This window comes from Cryptomeria japonica, chromosome 6 (genome assembly GCF_030272615.1).
Source record: "Cryptomeria japonica chromosome 6, Sugi_1.0, whole genome shotgun sequence".
Classification (NCBI taxonomy): Eukaryota; Viridiplantae; Streptophyta; class Pinopsida; order Cupressales; family Cupressaceae; genus Cryptomeria; species Cryptomeria japonica.
This window is the reverse complement of record NC_081410.1, coordinates 47,684,840-47,703,110: the sequence shown is the minus strand read 5'-3', so window position 1 is coordinate 47,703,110 and position 18,271 is coordinate 47,684,840. Positions and strand designations below refer to the sequence as shown.

The window sequence follows — 18,271 nt, the reverse complement described above, 5'->3', positions numbered from 1 at the left end:
TTCAATTTTGTATAGTCATGAGGAGAAGATCATTTGATTCCTACTCTTAAATTTTAAGGATTAACAATCTCATTCTCTTAAATGGGGGAATTGAAGACCTATTTTTATTTATTGAAGAGTTCTCTTATTTTACTTTAAAATTATTTAAAAGTGTTTTTTATTTTTAATTTACTTATTAAGTTTTTAATCATTTTAAATTTTTAAAAAATAACAATATATTATTATCATTTAATTTTCATGTCTAAGATCACAAAATGATTCTTCAGACCTTGCCATTGTAGAATGTCCCTGAACATAAAGACTAAATCAAATTTGTTTAATAATCTCATAAAATCAAAATAAGCTAAAAACTTTATTTTCATACATTTGAAAATTGATTTGCCAACTAAAAATATTATATCTATTATATTCTACACTCATATAAAGTTATATTATAGAAATTTACTAAAATAAAAAAAATTAATTATAACAAATTTTCATGTAATTATGTAACTAATTCTTTATTATTCTTAAAAATAAAAATTAAAAAGATTTGTAATCTCATTAAAAAAATATGTTGATCTTGAATAATTATTAAATTTGATTATTTGTACATACAAAATACTTCACCCTCATCAACTTAGGAACATACAGAACAAGACAAAAAAATTCATCACCAGCTTTATTATTTGAGGTAAGATCATTTAAACATAGTAAAAAAAAAAAGATGTCCCCCAAACATATCATAAATAATCTTTCAAATATAATAATATATAACAGGCCCTCGTGTAAACTCTAGAACATTTTGTGATCTTAAATAATTATAAAATTTCATTATTTTCATTCAGAAAATGTATTATTCTTATCAACTTAGAACATAGAAAACAAGACACAAAACTCATTATCAACTTTATCATTTCAAATGAAAATCTTCTAAACAAAGTCATAAAATTACATAACATTGTCTGAACTTAAATAATTATCATACAATAAGACAAATTTCATTGTCACCTTTATTATTTGTTGAAAAACCATAAAAGAGTAATTCCAATACTATATTTAAAAAAAAATTACAACGTAGCCACAAATAATTGGCTCTCATGACATGGAGCATTTTTCACATGGTATTGGTAAAGAGGACCCGGGTAAACTTGCATGATCATAAATAATTATTTTACAATATTTTAACTATTATTTACCCATGCTTTACCTATATATATGTGTTGGGGGAGCTCATATTCTGTATCTCTTGTTAAGCAAATACTGGTTGAGCAATATGTCCAGCTCTTATTTGTTTGAAGCCTGGACTGCCATTCAGATTGTAATGGCGGTGGGTTTAGTACTTATCGCCATCAGATCTAGATCATCAAAGAAGAAGAAATACCCACCAGGTTAGCTTCATGTTTTTTTGTCTTCTGTTCTTTGTTACTTCATATGGAAAATGATTAGTGAATGAAGAATTGTGAATGCATGCAGTTGTGGGTGCATGGATGGTTGTGAGGGATCTTGTTCTGTTCAAGGATAAGGTGCCTCATAGGACATTCTACCAGTGGGCTAAATGCTATGGTCCTATCTATTCTGTCCGTACTGGCCTTACATCTGCTGTTGTTGTATTGAATTCAGCCAAAGCTGCCAGACAGGTAAGTTGTTATTATAAATCTGCCCAGTTTAAATCTCAGAAATCTTTGCAGTCACAAAAGGTGTGTTGATGCAATATCAGTTCATAAAGTTATCATGTTTGTTATCTATAAGCTCAATACTTTCAACGTGTTTCTATAAAATCGTTTTTTTTTTCCTCAAATAGAAGTTTTTATAAATCAAGGTTCTTGAGAATGTAAGTGTGGGTTGCAGGCCATGACAGAACATCATTCATCTATTACAGCGAAAAATCTGACCACAGCCTTGAAAGTGCTGTCGTTGGATCAGACAATGGTGGCCTTGTCAGACTATGGAAGAGATCATCGCTTGATGAAGAAGCTCATGGTCTCACACCTCCTCGGAACTGCTCCTCAAGTAATGTCTTTAATCTTTTGTTTCATCACCCTTATCAGATGCATAATTTTATACCCATCTGTGTATCAAGGGAATGGCTTAAATGGCACACATTAAGTTTATATTTCTAAGCTTAAAAGTTTTGAAATTTTTTAGGCTTAATATATTGCTTAAAGTGTGTGGTCACACTAAGAATACATTTTTAAACTTAAAAGTGTTAAACACTCAGACTTGACTAACATTCTCTAAGCTTAATATGTTGCTTAACGTATGAAGTTTAAAACTGACTCTTATCGAATTCCTTAACTGTTTCTTTGATACTCTTGATAACATATGTGTCATCTACTTGTGAAAACAGAGAAATAATGCATTAATGCGAGAGGAAATGGTGGAGAAGCTAATAGCTTCCGTGTATCTGGAGTTAAAGGAGGCTTGCAATGATACAGTGAACATGAGCAAGATCATACTTGATCACTTGTTTCCTTTTGCTCTAAATCAAGTAACTTCTCATAGCACAGTTATCTATAATGTGGAAGCACCAAATATGCAACATGTTAACTTACATTATTTATAGTTTAGTATTGAAACTTGGAAGAACTTATCCATCAAATAAATTTATAATTTTCATAAACAAAAAAGGCAGAATATTTGTTAGGTTATCTGGTAACTTTTTTATACCAAAAAAGCTCAGTAGTTTCAATTGTAGAAAGTTTGTTAGTTCAACTGGTAATATATTGAATTAATTTGGCATGGATTACAGGTGATAGGCAGAACTGTGGAACCCTTATACATTGAAGAACTGGGCTGTAAAGTTGTATCGGTGCAGGACATGTAAAATCTTATAGTTGGAGTTCCTGGAAATGCTGCTCTGGAAATCAATTGGAGACACTTCCTTCCCTTTGTAAACCGATGGCTTCCTAACAAAAATCTACGTAAAATGGTAGACGATGTGACGAGGAGGAGGTCAGCACTTGTGAAGGCTCTTATTCGCCAAGAGAGGGATCTTCTAGCCTCCGGAAAGGTACCATACTATGGCTAAAACCCATTTGTCGTGTATCTGAAATAACAGTTTTAGGGTTACATTTTAACCCATGATATATATTTTAAGGGTTTCCTTGCTTCTTCGAGTGTATATTTATTAGATGATGAAATGTGTTAATGGGTGAAGGAATCGAAAGGATATCTAGATATGCTCCTCGAGGAAGGTGAGATTCTGAGTGAGAGGCAGCTGGAGACTGCAATATGGGAGCCTGTTATTGAAAGCACTACTACAAGTCATGTTGCTATGGTCTGGACTTTCTTCAACCTTGCAAAGCATCCTCACACTCAGGTACTTTTCTGCAAAAGCTTTCCCATTTTTATCAATAAATTCATTCTATTTCAATGCACAATTTCTGAAATTGTACCATGAGTCCCACAGGAACGACTTTACACAGAGCTAAAGCAAGTATGTGGAAAGAAGGCGGTAGAAGAGGAAGATTTGGGCAAATTGCCATATCTTAAAGCAATATTTTATGAAACAGTGCGCAGACATTCTCCATTGCCTCTGGTGCCGCTACGTATAGTCCATGAAGATGTGGAGATCGACGGCTATCATGTTCCAGCAGAATGGGAGGTAAAATAAAAGTTTATCGATCATTAGCTTTTGCACTTAAAATATAAGAATTTAAGAAAGGTTACCAACAATTTCAGTGTTAAAAACAAAACAGTAAACACTTAGATTCATACATAGACTGTTGGAAAAACCATTAAACAGTTAGATTTTAAATCAATTAAAAGATAATTATAATGAGTGACTTCTATAAAATATATTATTTTTTTATGTTAACACAATTATCAATTTAATGTTAAAAAATAATTAAAATATTTATTCATATTTCAATATAGGTGATTACTTATTAATTTATTTTTTCCATTTATAGATTTGTTTTTTTATTTTTAATAACTTGAAATTTTAATAAAAATATAAATGAATGTATATTAAATTTAAAGTAAATTATTTTAAATAAAATGATAAATATTATATTATATCATTTATTTATTAAAATAATAGTTAATTTTTCGTGAAGCTGTCATACATTTACAATTAAATTAAAATAATACATATTTTTAAATTAAAATTGAAATAATTCTTATTATTTTTATATTAGAGATCGAGAGACCGAAAAAGAGTTTATACAAAAGAGTTGAGGGGAGGCAGGGCCTCAACCGTCAAGCAGTGAACCAAAAAGATTTAGACGAGTAGCATACACAGTGATCTACAAAAACTCAGAAATAGGAAACACTAAGGAGTAAATATAGTTATGGTTGTTGTCATAAGGTGCTTAGTGCAAGATATCACCCTTGTCTTCTAGCCACGTGGTCCTTCCATCCAGACCACCTTCTTCCTTTCCATGATCTGTATGCACATGTCTATCCTATTGAAGGGGGGAACTCTGGTATCTTGAAGTCCCTTAATCAGTTTCTTTACTTCAATCTCAAAGGCGGTTTGGTTCTCTGTGATCGTGGCCCATTCATATCCATCTTGCATTTCGTAGACAAACATGGTGGCTCGGCCTTCTTTGAGGAACCGCAACAGTTTTTTTCACTCAACGTTCATCAGAAAGCAAACCTATGTAGCAATTTTGTAATGTGTAAGTTTTAAAATAAAACCAATAAGTTCCCTAACATTACCTTGAAACTTCTCCTCATTTCTGAGTTTCCAAATAAACCAAAGTATGAAAGAAGACAGAATTTGCCAAATTAAGTTAGCATCATTTTTAAGTCTATGGATGAAACCGGTAACTATATCATAGGTAAGGACATGTTTAGTGATAGAGACTCCAAACATTAACCATATCTTTATAGCAAAGGGGCAGTCAAGGAAGATGTGACGAGCGAACTCAGGCTTCTTGCAAACCGAGCAAAGGTCATATGCAACCAAATTATTCCTAATAGGCAATCTATCTAGTAACAATTGCCATTTGAAGAATTTAATCTTAGGGAGATGGGAGATTTCCATAGCTTCTCAAAGGTTTTATGCCAGGCGGTGGGGTTATGGTCGACATTCCACAAGGTAATTTAGTAATTATTTAGTAATTAATTGAGGTAATTTAATATATGTGAAGAAAATCTATCAATTGCGCCTTCTTACCATAAACAAATATGACATATTAGTCATATTTTCTTTAAATCTATTTTTGATTTTATGAAACTACAAAAAAAATATACATATTTTTTAAATTAAAAAAAGAAGAAGATAAACTTAAAATATAAATAGATATTTTCTTAAATTGCCATTAGTTAAGTTATAATTAGATGCATTTTTTTAAATAAATAAATAAATATATTCATAATTCTCAAATAAAAAATCTTAAAAAAAGAATAAGTGCAAATATATATGCCACTTATAAGTATTATGAAAACTCTCGTACAATTAGCTTATTGATGTATTGATCGAATTTAAATTTATTTCTCTATTTTAAAAAAAAAAGCTTTGGCAAATTTCTTTTTGAAAATATGTTTAATTAAATTGATAATTTACTAATTGTTTTTTATTGTTTATTATTTAGATATTAATCAATATATGGGGAGCAAATAATTATGAGGGAGAATGGAAAAATTCCAAGGAGTGGAAACTAGAGAGACAACTAGAGTTTCTAGTAGAAGAGGATATTTATAGGACCATGGTATTTGGAGCGGGGAATAGATTGTGTGCAGGATGGGCACAAGCAGTGACAATAGCTTCCTTGGTTATTGGGAGGATTGTTCAAAACTTTAAACTAAAAATCCCGATTGGACACGAGGAAGACTATGACACAATAATAAACACTGGAACTCACAACCTAAATCCTCTTTTTTCAATCCTCACACCAAGAAATGTATGATTTCCATATCTCCATGTTCTAGTGTTTGGATAGTTATATTATATCATCTTTTATGATTATTGATATCTTAAATGTATGTATAATTTTTTTTTCTTATATTTGAACTTCACTACCTACTCTATCCAAACCATCATTTGTATCTATTTCAGAAATCAATGATCAATTTATTTATGGGACAAAATATCATTTTCATACCTAACCTAAATAGCAAGATATTAACTAATATTAAAATATACATATTTTTAAATTAAATATAGAATGTTAGATTGTGGCATTTTTATTTTATGTCAAAATTTAAACAAAATAAACTTATTTAGTAAAAAAAATATATAGTATTAATCTTAGATTAAAAGTTATGCTAAGGCGGGTGCTTCAATTTTATTGGAATTTTTACTATGGATGGTTTATTCATTATGGTGTATAATTTTGTTTGAACTAATATTTTATTTGGGTTAAGAGTATTTTCTCGTTTGTCTAATAGGGGGATTGGCTTGTTCATACTCCAATGTGCAACCACAAAGCTATTTTTAGTGTATCATAGAGTATACTCATCATAAAACTATTAATATATTTGTTTTAAGAAAATCTTTTAAATCACAAAATAATTAAAGTAGATGTTGTCATAATTTATTAAAATTAAATTAATAAATTAGACTAAATGTAATATTTAAATTGATACACATAATATAATATAAATATAAGGAACCTACCTAATCTATATTAACAAACCCCTATATGTGTAATAACTTCCTAACATCACTAGAAGCATGATAAGATAATAAATAATTATATTTCTCAAAAAAAGACTTGGAAATACCCAATTAAAGTGAGTCCATTTCTATTTACTAGGGTTGGAATAAACTTGCTAAGAATTTCCACTAATTAGATAATATTCAATCTAGTGGGAATCAATATATACATTAGATTGCCAAAAAAACTAGAATAGGGCACATTATATATATCATCTACATCATCATCTCACTAAGGAAATGCATCAAATGACAACTTAATGTATATAGGTAAATTCATTCTCACTAAATTGTGCATAGAAAATAATTCCAAATTGATATTAATGTATGTTGGCTAAGCCAAAGCCTTCTATGATACCGGTTCTTACTAATTTCCATTCCTAAATGATTTATAAATCTATTTCTAAGATCCTTGATTATCATATTGCTATTACCATTAAACAAAATTTCATCCACTAGTTTGAAATAACTTAAACAAAAGAGGAATATATTATGAAATATGTTGCAAAGACTTTATAATGACTAAGAAAAACTAGCTACTTTGAGGGGTGGACCACTAAATATTTCCAATGAGAAAAAAATTCACAATACGATGTTGAAATAAGACTCTCTACCTCCTTTATATACCCTCTATGATATCACCTAGGTCGAGTTAGATATGACTATGTAGGCCTAAGATAACCTAATTAACTAAATAGAAATATACAATGATAATATGACTTAGTTAGGAGTTATAGTAGCCACTTGAAAACTACTGATAAGATCAAGGATGTAGCATGTCCCCTCTTTAGAGAACCATTAGCCTCAATGCTAAAAAATTATAGATTCTTGAGAATGAACTCTTCATCTTATCATGTGACATCTTGAATTGGTAGATTCTTTCATTGAATGAGATATTCATCTAGTGTTCTAGTCCTCAACTTCTCTATACATGTTTGGAGAATGAACTTTGGTCTGATAATATTATATTTCCTTCTTTATTGAGATTTGATGATATTGTCTTTAGGGATGTTATGCCCAATCACTTGCCAAAGGGGCAGCTAGGATAAAAAACTCAAATTCTGAATTATAACCCATTATATTGTATGTCCTTATATATCGCTACGTGAACCAAATCTGGAAGATCACAATAATTAGTCCAGATTTTATATTCTTCGATAATGGACCTAAGGAAGCTAGTCTATCTACAACTTTGTTGCCCTCCCTCCTCATGTGAATTTATTTGACATGGCTAATGCTATGAATGAGAGACTTGCACTTTTCCACCAACCCTTTATATTTCCACTATGAAGAAGTTTCATTTTTTAGGAAGAGGATTGTGTTTCTCGAGTCGCCTTTTATAATGATCCAGTTGTACTTTCTTTCATTAATGATGATCAAACCATGATAAGCAGAAACCACCTCAACAAAGCTTGGGTTTCCACTCCCAAGTTTTCTAATGTAAGCCAACACAACATTGCCTCTGTGGTCCCAGATGATACCACCCCCACCCACTTGACCCGGGCTCCCTTTGGACAAGCCACCAAAGTTTAACTTCAACCAACTAGAGTCGAGGGTGGGCATGTTAAAATAATATGTTGATAAATATCATGAATTTTTAATTTTATAAAGATATATGGAAGTGTAGTTTAATTTTTAATCTTGACAAATGGTTTCAAAATGGACCTAAATAGAAGAGAAATAAATTTTTGATTGGTTTACACAAGAAAACATCCTAGAGTTAAAAATAATAATTATGGATAAGATAACTTTTATATGGATTTCATTAAAAAAATAAATGATATATGTACACTAATAAATGAGGCTGTGAGAGGAGATAGAAGAGAATCTATGCAAACTATTAGAGTAGAAAAAATATATAAAAAATGAGAAAGAGAATTATAGAAAATCATGCACTTTGATAAGGCATTTCAAATTGATTGTGATGCAAACAAAATAACAAATGGTGTACAGTGAGTAAATAAGATCGAATAACAAAACATTTCAATGAAAAGTTGAATAAATGCCAAAAAAGGATATAAGGATTTTATACCATAACTTAAAGGATTAACAAAATGAATACATTTAAACAAGAAAGGAGCATATTTTTTTATCTTTTAGTAACATGAGCGGGAACAGTTGCGGAAGAGGGTCGGGAGCTAGGGTTTGTGCTACAGAGGAGGAGGCAGAGGATTCCGATAGAGGGGATGTCGATGTAGAGGATGCCAATGGAGGCGGGGATGGAGTGGAGGCTGGGATCGTGTTTGAAGGTGGTGGGAGTGCTCTGTTTCCTTTCCCACAGACGGTGTTCATGGGTTTCTGTTGGCCCTTTCTTGACTGTGGCTGCCTCTTGGGAGACTGGGTCACGACCCCTGTTGGCTCCAAGAGGGCTATTGTTTTGGCTAAGATGGGGTCGTGGTGTGGTGAACTGTGGGTGCCTTCCCCATCTTCCTCATAGTATAGCCTTCTGATGGCTGGAAGTTGTGGTTTATTTTTTCCTATACCCACCATTCGTTGTTTCTTCGTGTTGAATCCACTAGTTATCTTGTGTGGGTTTTTTGCCTATGATGTGGGTGGTTTTTGGCTTCCTTTCTATTCGAGGATTGTTGGTCGTAGATTTGTGTGCATTCCTGGGTTTCTTGTTTTCCTTCTTTCTCAAGGATTTTCCTTAGCTTGGTTTATCAAGGTGACCCCATCTCCTATTCAGGTGGACATGTGTCTTGCTGGTTTTCCCTTGACTAGATGCAGGAGGCTGCTCCAGGATGTCATTTTCTTTCTGAGAGAGTTCTTTCTTCCCTTGGTGCCTTGGGAGTTGTTGAAGGTTCAGGGGTCTCGTTTTGCCCTCTTCTCTCTAGTGTTCGGTAGGAGGAACTATTGTTCTAGCCCTGCTATGGTTTTGGGAGCCATTATAAAACCCAATGCTTGTGGTTTGGGGAGCCTATTAAAACCCCATGGGGTGGTTTTTTTGAGTCTGAGCATTTTAGGAATACCCCAGTTTTCTTGTTTCAAGATAAGGTTAAGGGATCCTTCTTAAAACCCTTTCTATTTCTGCTGATGGGGCCAGTTTATCCTTGTCTTCACATTTTGACCCCCATGACTCTTTCTCTCCTATCTATTTCTCAGCACCTTTGGTTTTCCTTGGCTTGTACTATTGAGGTGACACCTTCTTCTATTGAGGTGGAGATGGTTTGTTTCAGGGATGACCTCTCTCTTATTGAGGTGGAGTTGGGTGTTGTGTTTGATCACATGAGCTGCAGATGGTGTTTGGTGGATCTGTTGTTAGGCTGTGGGAGCTTTGTTGAACTCTCATTCAAGGTTGAGGGAGCCTGGAAAAACCCTATGTTTCTTGCTTGTTGCAGGGAAGGGTTGGTTGTTAGTAGTCTTCAAGGGCCCACTGGTTGGAGGAGTCGTATAAAACCCTTTTTAGGTTGTGGGAGCCTCTTAAAACCCACTCTCATGGTTAAGGGAACCTAGAAAAACCCTTGGTATTTTGATTTTATTAGGGACGGGCTAGATGCTGGCAGTTTTCAAGGGCCCAGTTTGGCCAATGTGTGTTTTTTTGGTTAGGATATGTTCTTGTTGCTAGTGAGTTGGAGACTCTATTACTGGTTAAGGGAACTTGGGAAAACCTTGTTTTTTGGCTGAGGATGCTAGATAAATCCTTGTGTTTTGTTTCTCAGATCTATAAGATGGTTTAGATCCGCTCTTGTTGCCAGCCTGGTTTGTTTTATCTCTCTTTTGTGTGTGGCTAGCAGTTGTTGTGCCTCTACAGTCTGGTTGACTGTAGCTTTTCTGTTGTTAGGCTTTGTTGTTCCTCTCTGCAGCGTTTCATTGTTGGTTCCAGATCCATTAAAAATCCGTGGGTTTTAGGTCCCTTCAAAACCTGTTGTACGGGGTTTCTGGTCCCCTCAAAACCTGTTTATCCTAATCAAAAACAAAATGAAGACATTTTTTTTCTTAAGAAGTTTGTGATGTGGATGGATTGGTTGAATTTATACAAATCTATTCTTTTGGATTAACGAATAGTAATGAAAATTTAAATATAATTGTAGATGTATTGACTAGGAGAAATAATTTTCTAATTGAAATAAAATTTCAAGTACTTGTATTTTAAGAAACAAAATATTTGCATGAAAAATGATATTTATTCTATGGAAACATAAAAATCATGAAGGAATCTATAAGTGTGGAAATAAATAATTATATTTATTTGATTCATAATGATATGATTTTTATAGGTAAGGGCGCGACAATGGATAACACTATATTAAGATACATGTCTTAGATTTATGACTTGATACATAAAAAGTAAACACTCTAAGTAAATTGTATGTAATAAAGTGTGAATAAGGTTTAAATGGTGAAATAGTTAGGTAATATCCCTCCTTCACCATAAACCAATCTATGTATAAAGATACGAAAATAAATATATAAAAAATAAGAAAAGGAAATATATACAACCATCTAACACATCTTTCACTAAGATGAGGTTGATTACTTGACTTAAATGTTACATATAATTTACAAATCAACAATATATAGAATACAAATTAATCCAAAAAAATAACATACTTACATTACATATCATAAATTGTTATCCATTGAATATATGTTTTCAACACAATTTAAAATATTATGTAAATTTATTTTCAATAGGTAATAGTATTACCTTATTTTGGTCACCGTCATCTACATAAGACAATTCTTTAATAATTATTTAGGAGGTAGCCGGACTTATACATCTGCTGGGGGATCTCTTGTTTTTGTGTTCACATTTCTCTTAGAGCCAACGACCACCTCCTTAAAAATATCTCCAAACCACCCCCTTGGCAAAGTAACTCTTGGTTAAGGTATTAGCCATCTTCTTGATCGTGTATTTCTTTATCTTATGTTTAAGTAAAATGAGTACAAATGTCGAAGTTATATTTAAGTTTATCTAGTAGTAGTGATCAACAATCATAAATTCTTTTGGGAGAATCTATTAGATCATAAACAACGCAATTCATCTTCTAGTTCTAAACACTCATCTTGAACACAACTCAATAAGTTCATCTACCTTTATTTTTTTACCAATCTAATAGAGGTATATATGATTTTGTGGGTAGAGGAGGAGAGTTGAGTTAGCAAAATAAACAAGTTATGCTAAAAAAATCTAGAAAAATCTTGCTTGCCTTCAAGTAATGGCAAATGCTTCTATCACCTACTACAAAGAAAAAAATAAAGATATAAATAGTCAAGACATTGAAGAGAGTCCCAAAGGACAATGCGAGGATACACCTACCATGGAGAAAGTAATAAATATATATATAGTCAAGACATGGAAAAAAGTCGCATCTACATTGTGTGAATCGACTTTAGGTACCCTCTACAATGAGATGGGATGTAGAGAAATCACATTTGATTACCATCCAAACTTCAAGAAGTCGGGGATAGACATTACACAATGCAAAAGAAAATATTATTAACTCCATCAATCTTCAATAGCTTTATGCAATAAGCTAGAACGAGGATTTGATAGTCTAAGAAGATGCATCAAATTTTGATTTTAGTGGTATCCAAGTGCCCACCTTGTTGTTAATTACAACTATTAATGTCAACATGAAAACATAATTAGCCATGGTATTGACCTCACCATTAATCTCTCTACAAATATGTTTGACAATGTACTTATTCAGTAAGCCCTAAAGAGGCTAGACACTTCGAAGTATATTATTGATTTTTCCATTGATCAATTTCTGTCTATGATGTAGTTAACAATTACCATAAAATATCATTTGATCTCTACCTTAGGAGTTTCTTTTAGTTCACAAATTTGTAATCCGAGGATGAAGGTTTGAGTTTTATCCTCATTACCCATATCTTTTTTTTTCTTTTTCTTTTAAAGTGACACTAATTAGTTTACTATGTTCATCTCAAAATTGAACAAGTGTGGGATATTCTAGAATTTTCTTTTGACTTAACATTAAAATTCAATTTTACATAGTCACTAGGAGAAAACCATTTGATTAAAATTCAATTTCACATAGTCATTAGGAGAAGACCATTTGATTCCCACTCTTAAATTTGAAGAATTAAGACTCTCATCTTCATTAATGGGAGATTTGAAGACCTATTTTTATTTATTGAAGAGTTGTCTAATTTTACTTCAAAATTATTTAAAAGTGTTTTTTTTAATTTTTAATTTACTTATAAATTTATTTTATAGTTTTAGACTTTTTTAAAAATTATATATGATCATCATTTAGTATTTATGGCTACGATCACAAAATGATGCTTCATACCTTGTCATTGTAAAATTTCCTTAAACATAAAGAGTGAATCAAATTTATTTAATAATCATAAAATCAAAATAAATTTCAAAATTTATTCTTGTACATTTCAAAATTTATTTGAAAAATAAAAATATTATATCTTTTATGTTCTACACTCATATAAAGTTATATTATAGAATTAACTGAAAAAAAAATTAAAAAAATTAAAACAAATTATAATGTAATTATGTGACTAACTCCTCTGTAGTTAAATTTTGATCATAAACATTGATGTAACTTATCATGTTTTTCTGATGAACATTGGACATTATCATATTTTCATTAGTGACAAGAATCTCAATAATGTTAAGGTGGAAGCATGGTTCCTTAGAGTTGACATTATGTAAGACATTGATATCTCTATTCTTCTATAATCCATAGTTCCTTGCCTAATGATTCTACACTTACTCTAGAGTAAGGTGAACATTATGGAAATTTCCTAGGTCTAAAGATTAGTAATCAACCATAACTAGGACAAGATAAACATAACCTCATTTCCAATAGGAACACATAAGATAGTATTTTCATAATTATCATATTCTTAAGTTTCTAAAGATCAATATAATGAAGACATAAATTTAAGGAGATCACAATGCATAACCCAATACCATTCCTATATGTTCTAGAAGAAACAATTGAGCACTCTCTCTCTACCATTCCTTTAATAATGATAATGTATTTTAAGAACTTAGGATGTGCCTAAACTTATTTCCCTATTTCTAATATTCATATACTATGAAGGTTATGAAGATAATGTTTATAGAAGATTAGTTATCATAGTTTAAGGAAGGTCACAGTATACCTTTTATGGCCCTAAACACATTTAAATTGAAATACTCTTTTGTCATGTTGTAATATAGTATCAATTCAATTTTAAGGAGGATTTCTAAATTTCTTATTGTCAACATTTAGATGTTAATACTCAAAATATTCCCTCTTAATATATAAAAATAAATAGAACAAAATTTGCACAATCTTTTCTTATAATATTTTTTTTTTAATAAAATCCTTCTTGATAATGAGTTATTGCTTCTACATGTCAAGGGAGCTCATACCAACTTATGTTCTACGCATATAAATATACGTATAATTCCCCAAACTTCCAAATGAAATAAAAATTGACTTAATATTTCTTACTTATACTTCTTTAAGGTTTATCATTATCACATATTTTTCCTATAATAGGTAATGTTTCATTTTGTCTATGACTTTTTTTTATCTAATATACACCATTGATAAAATAAGATAAGCAATGGAAGTTTTAGACATGTATAAGAACATTTGACAAAATGATATTAGAACTTAAAACTTTATTAATCTTAATTTATTGTAACTTACATGAAATATAATTTAAAAAAAAACTAAATCTAAAGTTAATTTCACATCTTGAAAAAAACATTTAAAATGAGATAATATTGAAATTAACTTTATTAGAGTAAATTGTAAATAATAATAATTTATTCTCATTAAAACTTTTCCTTTCTTAGCTTAGGCTTACGTGAGGGATATAAGAGAAAATGGTAAGTCTAAGAAAACTTAGATTCCTTTTTGAAGAGAGTCTTGGGTGGGCTCCTTCTCCCCTCCCATAGGTTTTAAACTAAATATTTGTTTAATGTAAATAATTCCTTCTTTTAAGGATTATCTATACGTGGCAGGAAGTGTATAGTCACCATTTAAAATATTGAATATTAGACAAACTCAATATTATATTATTTTTTACAAATGCCCATACTACAAGATGAAGCAATGACAATAGTCAAATAAAAGGTCGATGGGAGTAATTAAAATGCAAGAGACGAAAATAAAAACGTTCTGTCTTTTTCGCTAGCATTGGGTGGGCCCCAACGGGCATGTATGTTCTGTGGTGAAATGGCAGAGTTAATATTGCCGTGCATGATGGAAGAGTTTGTAGGTTAAGCAAATTTTTCACAATCGACGGTGGCAGACGGTTCAATCGTCTTGGACACCTCTAGTGAAATGTACACCGTCGATTTAATTTTTGAGGTGGTCCATTTCATAGAAGAAGATGCCTTCGACGTAATTATAAAACATACAATAAGACAAATTTCATTGTCACCAGACAAATTTCATTGTCACCTTTATTATTTGTGTTGAAAAGCCATAAAACTATTCTGGAATATTATATTTTAGAAAAGATTACAACGTAGCCACAAATAATTGGACCTCATGAGATGGAGCATTTTTCACATGGTATTGATAAAGAGGACCCGGGTAAACTTGCATGATCATAAATAGTCATTAGACAATATTAAAACTGTTAATTTCACATGCTTTACCTATATATATGTGTTGTGGGAGCTCATATTCTGTATCTCTTGTTAAGCAAATACTGGTTGAGCAATATGTCCAGTTCTTATTTGTTTGAAGTCTGGACTGCCATTCAGATTGTAATGGTGGTGGGTTTAGTACTTATCGCCATCAGATCTAGATCATCAGAGAAGAAGAAATACCCACCAGGTTAGCTTCATGTTTTTTTGTCTTCTGTTCTTTGTTACTTAATAATGAGTATTGAGTGAAGAAAATGTAATAATCTGAAGAAACTGTGAATGCATACAGTTGTGGGTGCATGGATGGTTGTGAGGGACCTTGTTCTGTTCAAGGATAAGGTGCCTCATAGAACATTCTACCAGTGGGCTAAATGCTATGGTCCTGTCTATTCTGTTCGTACTGGCTTTTCATCTGCTGTTGTTGTATTGAATTCGGCCAAAGCTGCCAGACAGGTAAGTTGTTATTATGAATCTGCCCAGTTTAAATCTCAGCAATCTTTGCAGTCAAAATGGTGTGTTGATGGCATATCAGTTCATAAAGATAACAATACATGGTATGTGTTTGTTACATATGAACTCAACGCTTTCAACATGTTTCTATACAACCAATTTTTTCTTCAAATGGAAGTTAGTTTTTATAAATCAAGGTTCTTGAGAATGTAAATGTGGGTTGCAGGCCATGACAGAGCATCATTCATCTATCACAGCGAAAAATCTGACCACAGCCTTGAAAGTGCTGTCTTTGGATCAGACAATGGTGGCCTTGTCTGACTATGGAAGAGATCATCGCTTGATGAAGAAGCTCATGGTCTCACACCTCCTCGGAACAACTCCTCAAGTATATTTCTTTCCAGTCTTCTGTTTCAGCACCATTTTACTCAGCTGCTGCATACTTTTATACCCATTTTCTTATCAAATTCCTTAACTATTTCTTTGATAAGATTTTTTACTCTTGATAACATATGTGTTATCTACTTGTGCAAACAGAGAAATAATGCATTCATGCGAGAGGAAATGGTGCAGAAGCTAATAACTTCCGTGTATCTGGAGTTAAAGGAGGCTTGCAATGATACAGTGAACATGAGCAAGATCATACTTGATCACTTGTTTCCTTTTGCTCTAAATCAAGTAACTTCTCATAGTACAGTAATCTATAATGTGGAAGGACCATCTATGCAACATTTTAACTTACATTATTTATAGTTTAGTATTGAAACTTGGAAGAACTTATCCATCAAATAGATTTATAATTTTCATAAACAAAAGAGGCAGACTGTTTGTTAGGCCAGCTGGTAACTTTTTTTAAACCAAAAAAGCTCAGTAGTTCAATTGTAGAAAGTTTGTTAGTTCAACTGGTAATATATTGAATTAATTTGGCATGGATTACAGGTGATAGGCAAAACTGTGGAACCCTTATACGTTGAAGAGTTAGGCAGTGAAATTGTATCGGTGCAAGACATGTATAATCTTATAGTTGGAGATCCTGGAAATGCTGCTCTGGAAATCAATTGGAGAGACTTCCTTCCCTTTGTAAATCGATGGTTTCCTAACAAAAAACTACGTAAAATGTTAGATGATGTGACGAAGAGGAGGTCAGCACTTGTGAAGGCTCTTATTCGCCAAGAGAGGGATCTTCTAGCCTCCGGAAAGGTACCTTCACATTCTACCATAATATGGCTAAAACCCATTTGTCCTGTATCTGAAATAATAGTTTCAAGGTTACATCTTAACCCATATATATTTTTAGGGTTTGCTTGCTTCTTCGAGTGTATATTTATTAGATGATGAAGTGTGTTAATGGGTGAAGGAATGGAAAGGATATCTAGACATGCTTCTCAAGGAAGGGGAGATTCTGAGTGAGAGGCAGTTGGAGACTGCTATATGGGAGCCTGTTATTGAAAGCACTACCACAAGTCATGTTGCTATGGTCTGGGCTTTCTTCAACCTCGCCAAACATCCTCACACTCAGGTACTTTTCTGCACAAGCTTTCCCATTTTTATCAATGAAATCATTCTATTTCAATGCAAAATTTCTGAAATCCTACCATGAGACCCACAGGAACGACTGTACAAAGAGCTAGAACAAGTATGTGGAAATAAAGCATTAGAAGAAGAGGATTTGGGGAAATTGGCATATCTGAAGGGAATATTTTACGAGACAGTACGCAGACATTCTCCTTTGCCTCTAGTGCCACTACGGATCGTCCACGAGGATGTGGAGATTGACGGCTACCATGTTCCAGCAGGATGGGAGGTAAAATAAAAGAACTTAAGAAAATATACATAATTATTTTGATCATTTACTAATTGCTTCTTTTTTATTATTTAGATATTAATTAATATATGGGGAGCAAATAATTACGAGGGAGAATGGAAAAACTCAGAGGAATGGAGACCAGAAAGACAACTAGAGTTTCCAGTAGAAGAGGATATTTATAGGACCATGGTGTTTGGAGCAGGAAATAGATTGTGTGCAGGATGGGCACAAGCAGTGACAATAGCGTCTTTGGTTATTGGGAGGATTGTTCAAAACTTTGAATTGAAAATGCCAACAGGACATGAGGAAGACTATGACACCATAATAAATACAGGAACTCACAAGCAACATCCTCTCTTTTCAATTCTAACACCAAGAAATGCATAATCCATGTCTCCATGTTCTAGTTTTTGAATAATTATATTATATCATCTTTTATGATGCTTGATATCATATATGTATGTATAAATAAATTAACTTATATTTGAACTTTGCTCCCTACTTTATGCAAACTATCAACCTATTTTGCAAATCAATGACCAATTTATTTATGAAAAAAATAATTAATATATTCATGCCTAATATAAATAACAATATGGTAAATAATATTAAAATAAAATCCCTTAAATTGAGTATAGAATTTTAGATTGTCTCATTTTTATTTAATGTCAAAATTTAAACTAAATAAGTATTTAATAAAAAAAATCCTAATATTCATCTTGGATTGAAAGCTATGCTAAGAGGGGTGCTTCAATGTTATTGGCATTTTTACTATGAATGGTTTCTTCCCTATGATATATTTTATTTTGCCAAGTCAAAGCTTGGGCAACAAACTATTGATTCGTTTGAG

At 32.1% G+C, this 18,271-nt stretch overlaps 4 protein-coding genes across 4 annotated transcripts; all 4 read left to right on the top strand.

Moving 5' to 3' along the window:
* The first annotated feature begins 1,242 nt into the window (after positions 1–1,242).
* LOC131079392 (ent-kaurene oxidase-like protein 1) lies at positions 1,243–1,837 on the top strand. The gene is made up of 3 exons (XM_059221901.1): positions 1,243–1,370; positions 1,456–1,619; positions 1,802–1,837. Exons 1-3 carry the CDS (start codon positions 1,256–1,258, stop codon positions 1,835–1,837), a joined length of 315 nt encoding a protein of 104 aa, XP_059077884.1. The 5' UTR covers positions 1,243–1,255.
* Positions 1,837–2,824, top strand: LOC131856015 (ent-kaurene oxidase, chloroplastic-like). The gene is made up of 3 exons (XM_059207071.1): positions 1,837–1,992; positions 2,330–2,470; positions 2,732–2,824. Exons 1-3 carry the CDS (start codon positions 1,909–1,911, stop codon positions 2,804–2,806), a joined length of 300 nt encoding a protein of 99 aa, XP_059063054.1. The 5' UTR covers positions 1,837–1,908; the 3' UTR covers positions 2,807–2,824.
* Positions 2,825–2,908: 84 nt separating this feature from the next.
* LOC131079390 (ent-kaurene oxidase 2-like) lies at positions 2,909–3,595 on the top strand. Its single transcript, XM_058017307.2, has 3 exons — positions 2,909–2,992; positions 3,140–3,301; positions 3,392–3,595. The coding sequence occupies exons 1-3, from the start codon at positions 2,909–2,911 to the stop codon at positions 3,593–3,595; spliced, it is 450 nt and encodes a 149-aa protein (XP_057873290.2).
* Positions 3,596–15,201: 11,606 nt separating this feature from the next.
* LOC131079398 (ent-kaurene oxidase, chloroplastic) lies at positions 15,202–17,910 on the top strand. Its single transcript, XM_058017317.2, has 8 exons — positions 15,202–15,354; positions 15,454–15,617; positions 15,841–16,002; positions 16,152–16,292; positions 16,554–16,814; positions 16,972–17,133; positions 17,224–17,418; positions 17,494–17,910. The coding sequence occupies exons 1-8, from the start codon at positions 15,240–15,242 to the stop codon at positions 17,806–17,808; spliced, it is 1,515 nt and encodes a 504-aa protein (XP_057873300.2). The 5' UTR covers positions 15,202–15,239; the 3' UTR covers positions 17,809–17,910.
* Positions 17,911–18,271: the final 361 nt, after the last annotated feature.

Coding starts and splice junctions, on each gene's coding strand:
- LOC131079392 (XM_059221901.1), top strand. CDS start 1,256: ATGTCCAGCTCTTATTTGTTTGAAGCCTGGACTGCCATTCAGATTGTA. Junction 1,371..1,455: donor GAAGAAGAAATACCCACCAG/GTTAGCTTCATG, acceptor GAATGCATGCAG/TTGTGGGTGCATGGATGGTT. Junction 1,620..1,801: donor CAGCCAAAGCTGCCAGACAG/GTAAGTTGTTAT, acceptor TTATAAATCAAG/GTTCTTGAGAATGTAAGTGT.
- LOC131856015 (XM_059207071.1), top strand. CDS start 1,909: ATGGTGGCCTTGTCAGACTATGGAAGAGATCATCGCTTGATGAAGAAG. Junction 1,993..2,329: donor TCCTCGGAACTGCTCCTCAA/GTAATGTCTTTA, acceptor TTGTGAAAACAG/AGAAATAATGCATTAATGCG. Junction 2,471..2,731: donor TTCCTTTTGCTCTAAATCAA/GTAACTTCTCAT, acceptor CATGGATTACAG/GTGATAGGCAGAACTGTGGA.
- LOC131079390 (XM_058017307.2), top strand. CDS start 2,909: ATGGTAGACGATGTGACGAGGAGGAGGTCAGCACTTGTGAAGGCTCTT. Junction 2,993..3,139: donor ATCTTCTAGCCTCCGGAAAG/GTACCATACTAT, acceptor TAATGGGTGAAG/GAATCGAAAGGATATCTAGA. Junction 3,302..3,391: donor CAAAGCATCCTCACACTCAG/GTACTTTTCTGC, acceptor TGAGTCCCACAG/GAACGACTTTACACAGAGCT.
- LOC131079398 (XM_058017317.2), top strand. CDS start 15,240: ATGTCCAGTTCTTATTTGTTTGAAGTCTGGACTGCCATTCAGATTGTA. Junction 16,003..16,151: donor TCCTCGGAACAACTCCTCAA/GTATATTTCTTT, acceptor TTGTGCAAACAG/AGAAATAATGCATTCATGCG. Junction 17,419..17,493: donor ATGTTCCAGCAGGATGGGAG/GTAAAATAAAAG, acceptor TTTATTATTTAG/ATATTAATTAATATATGGGG.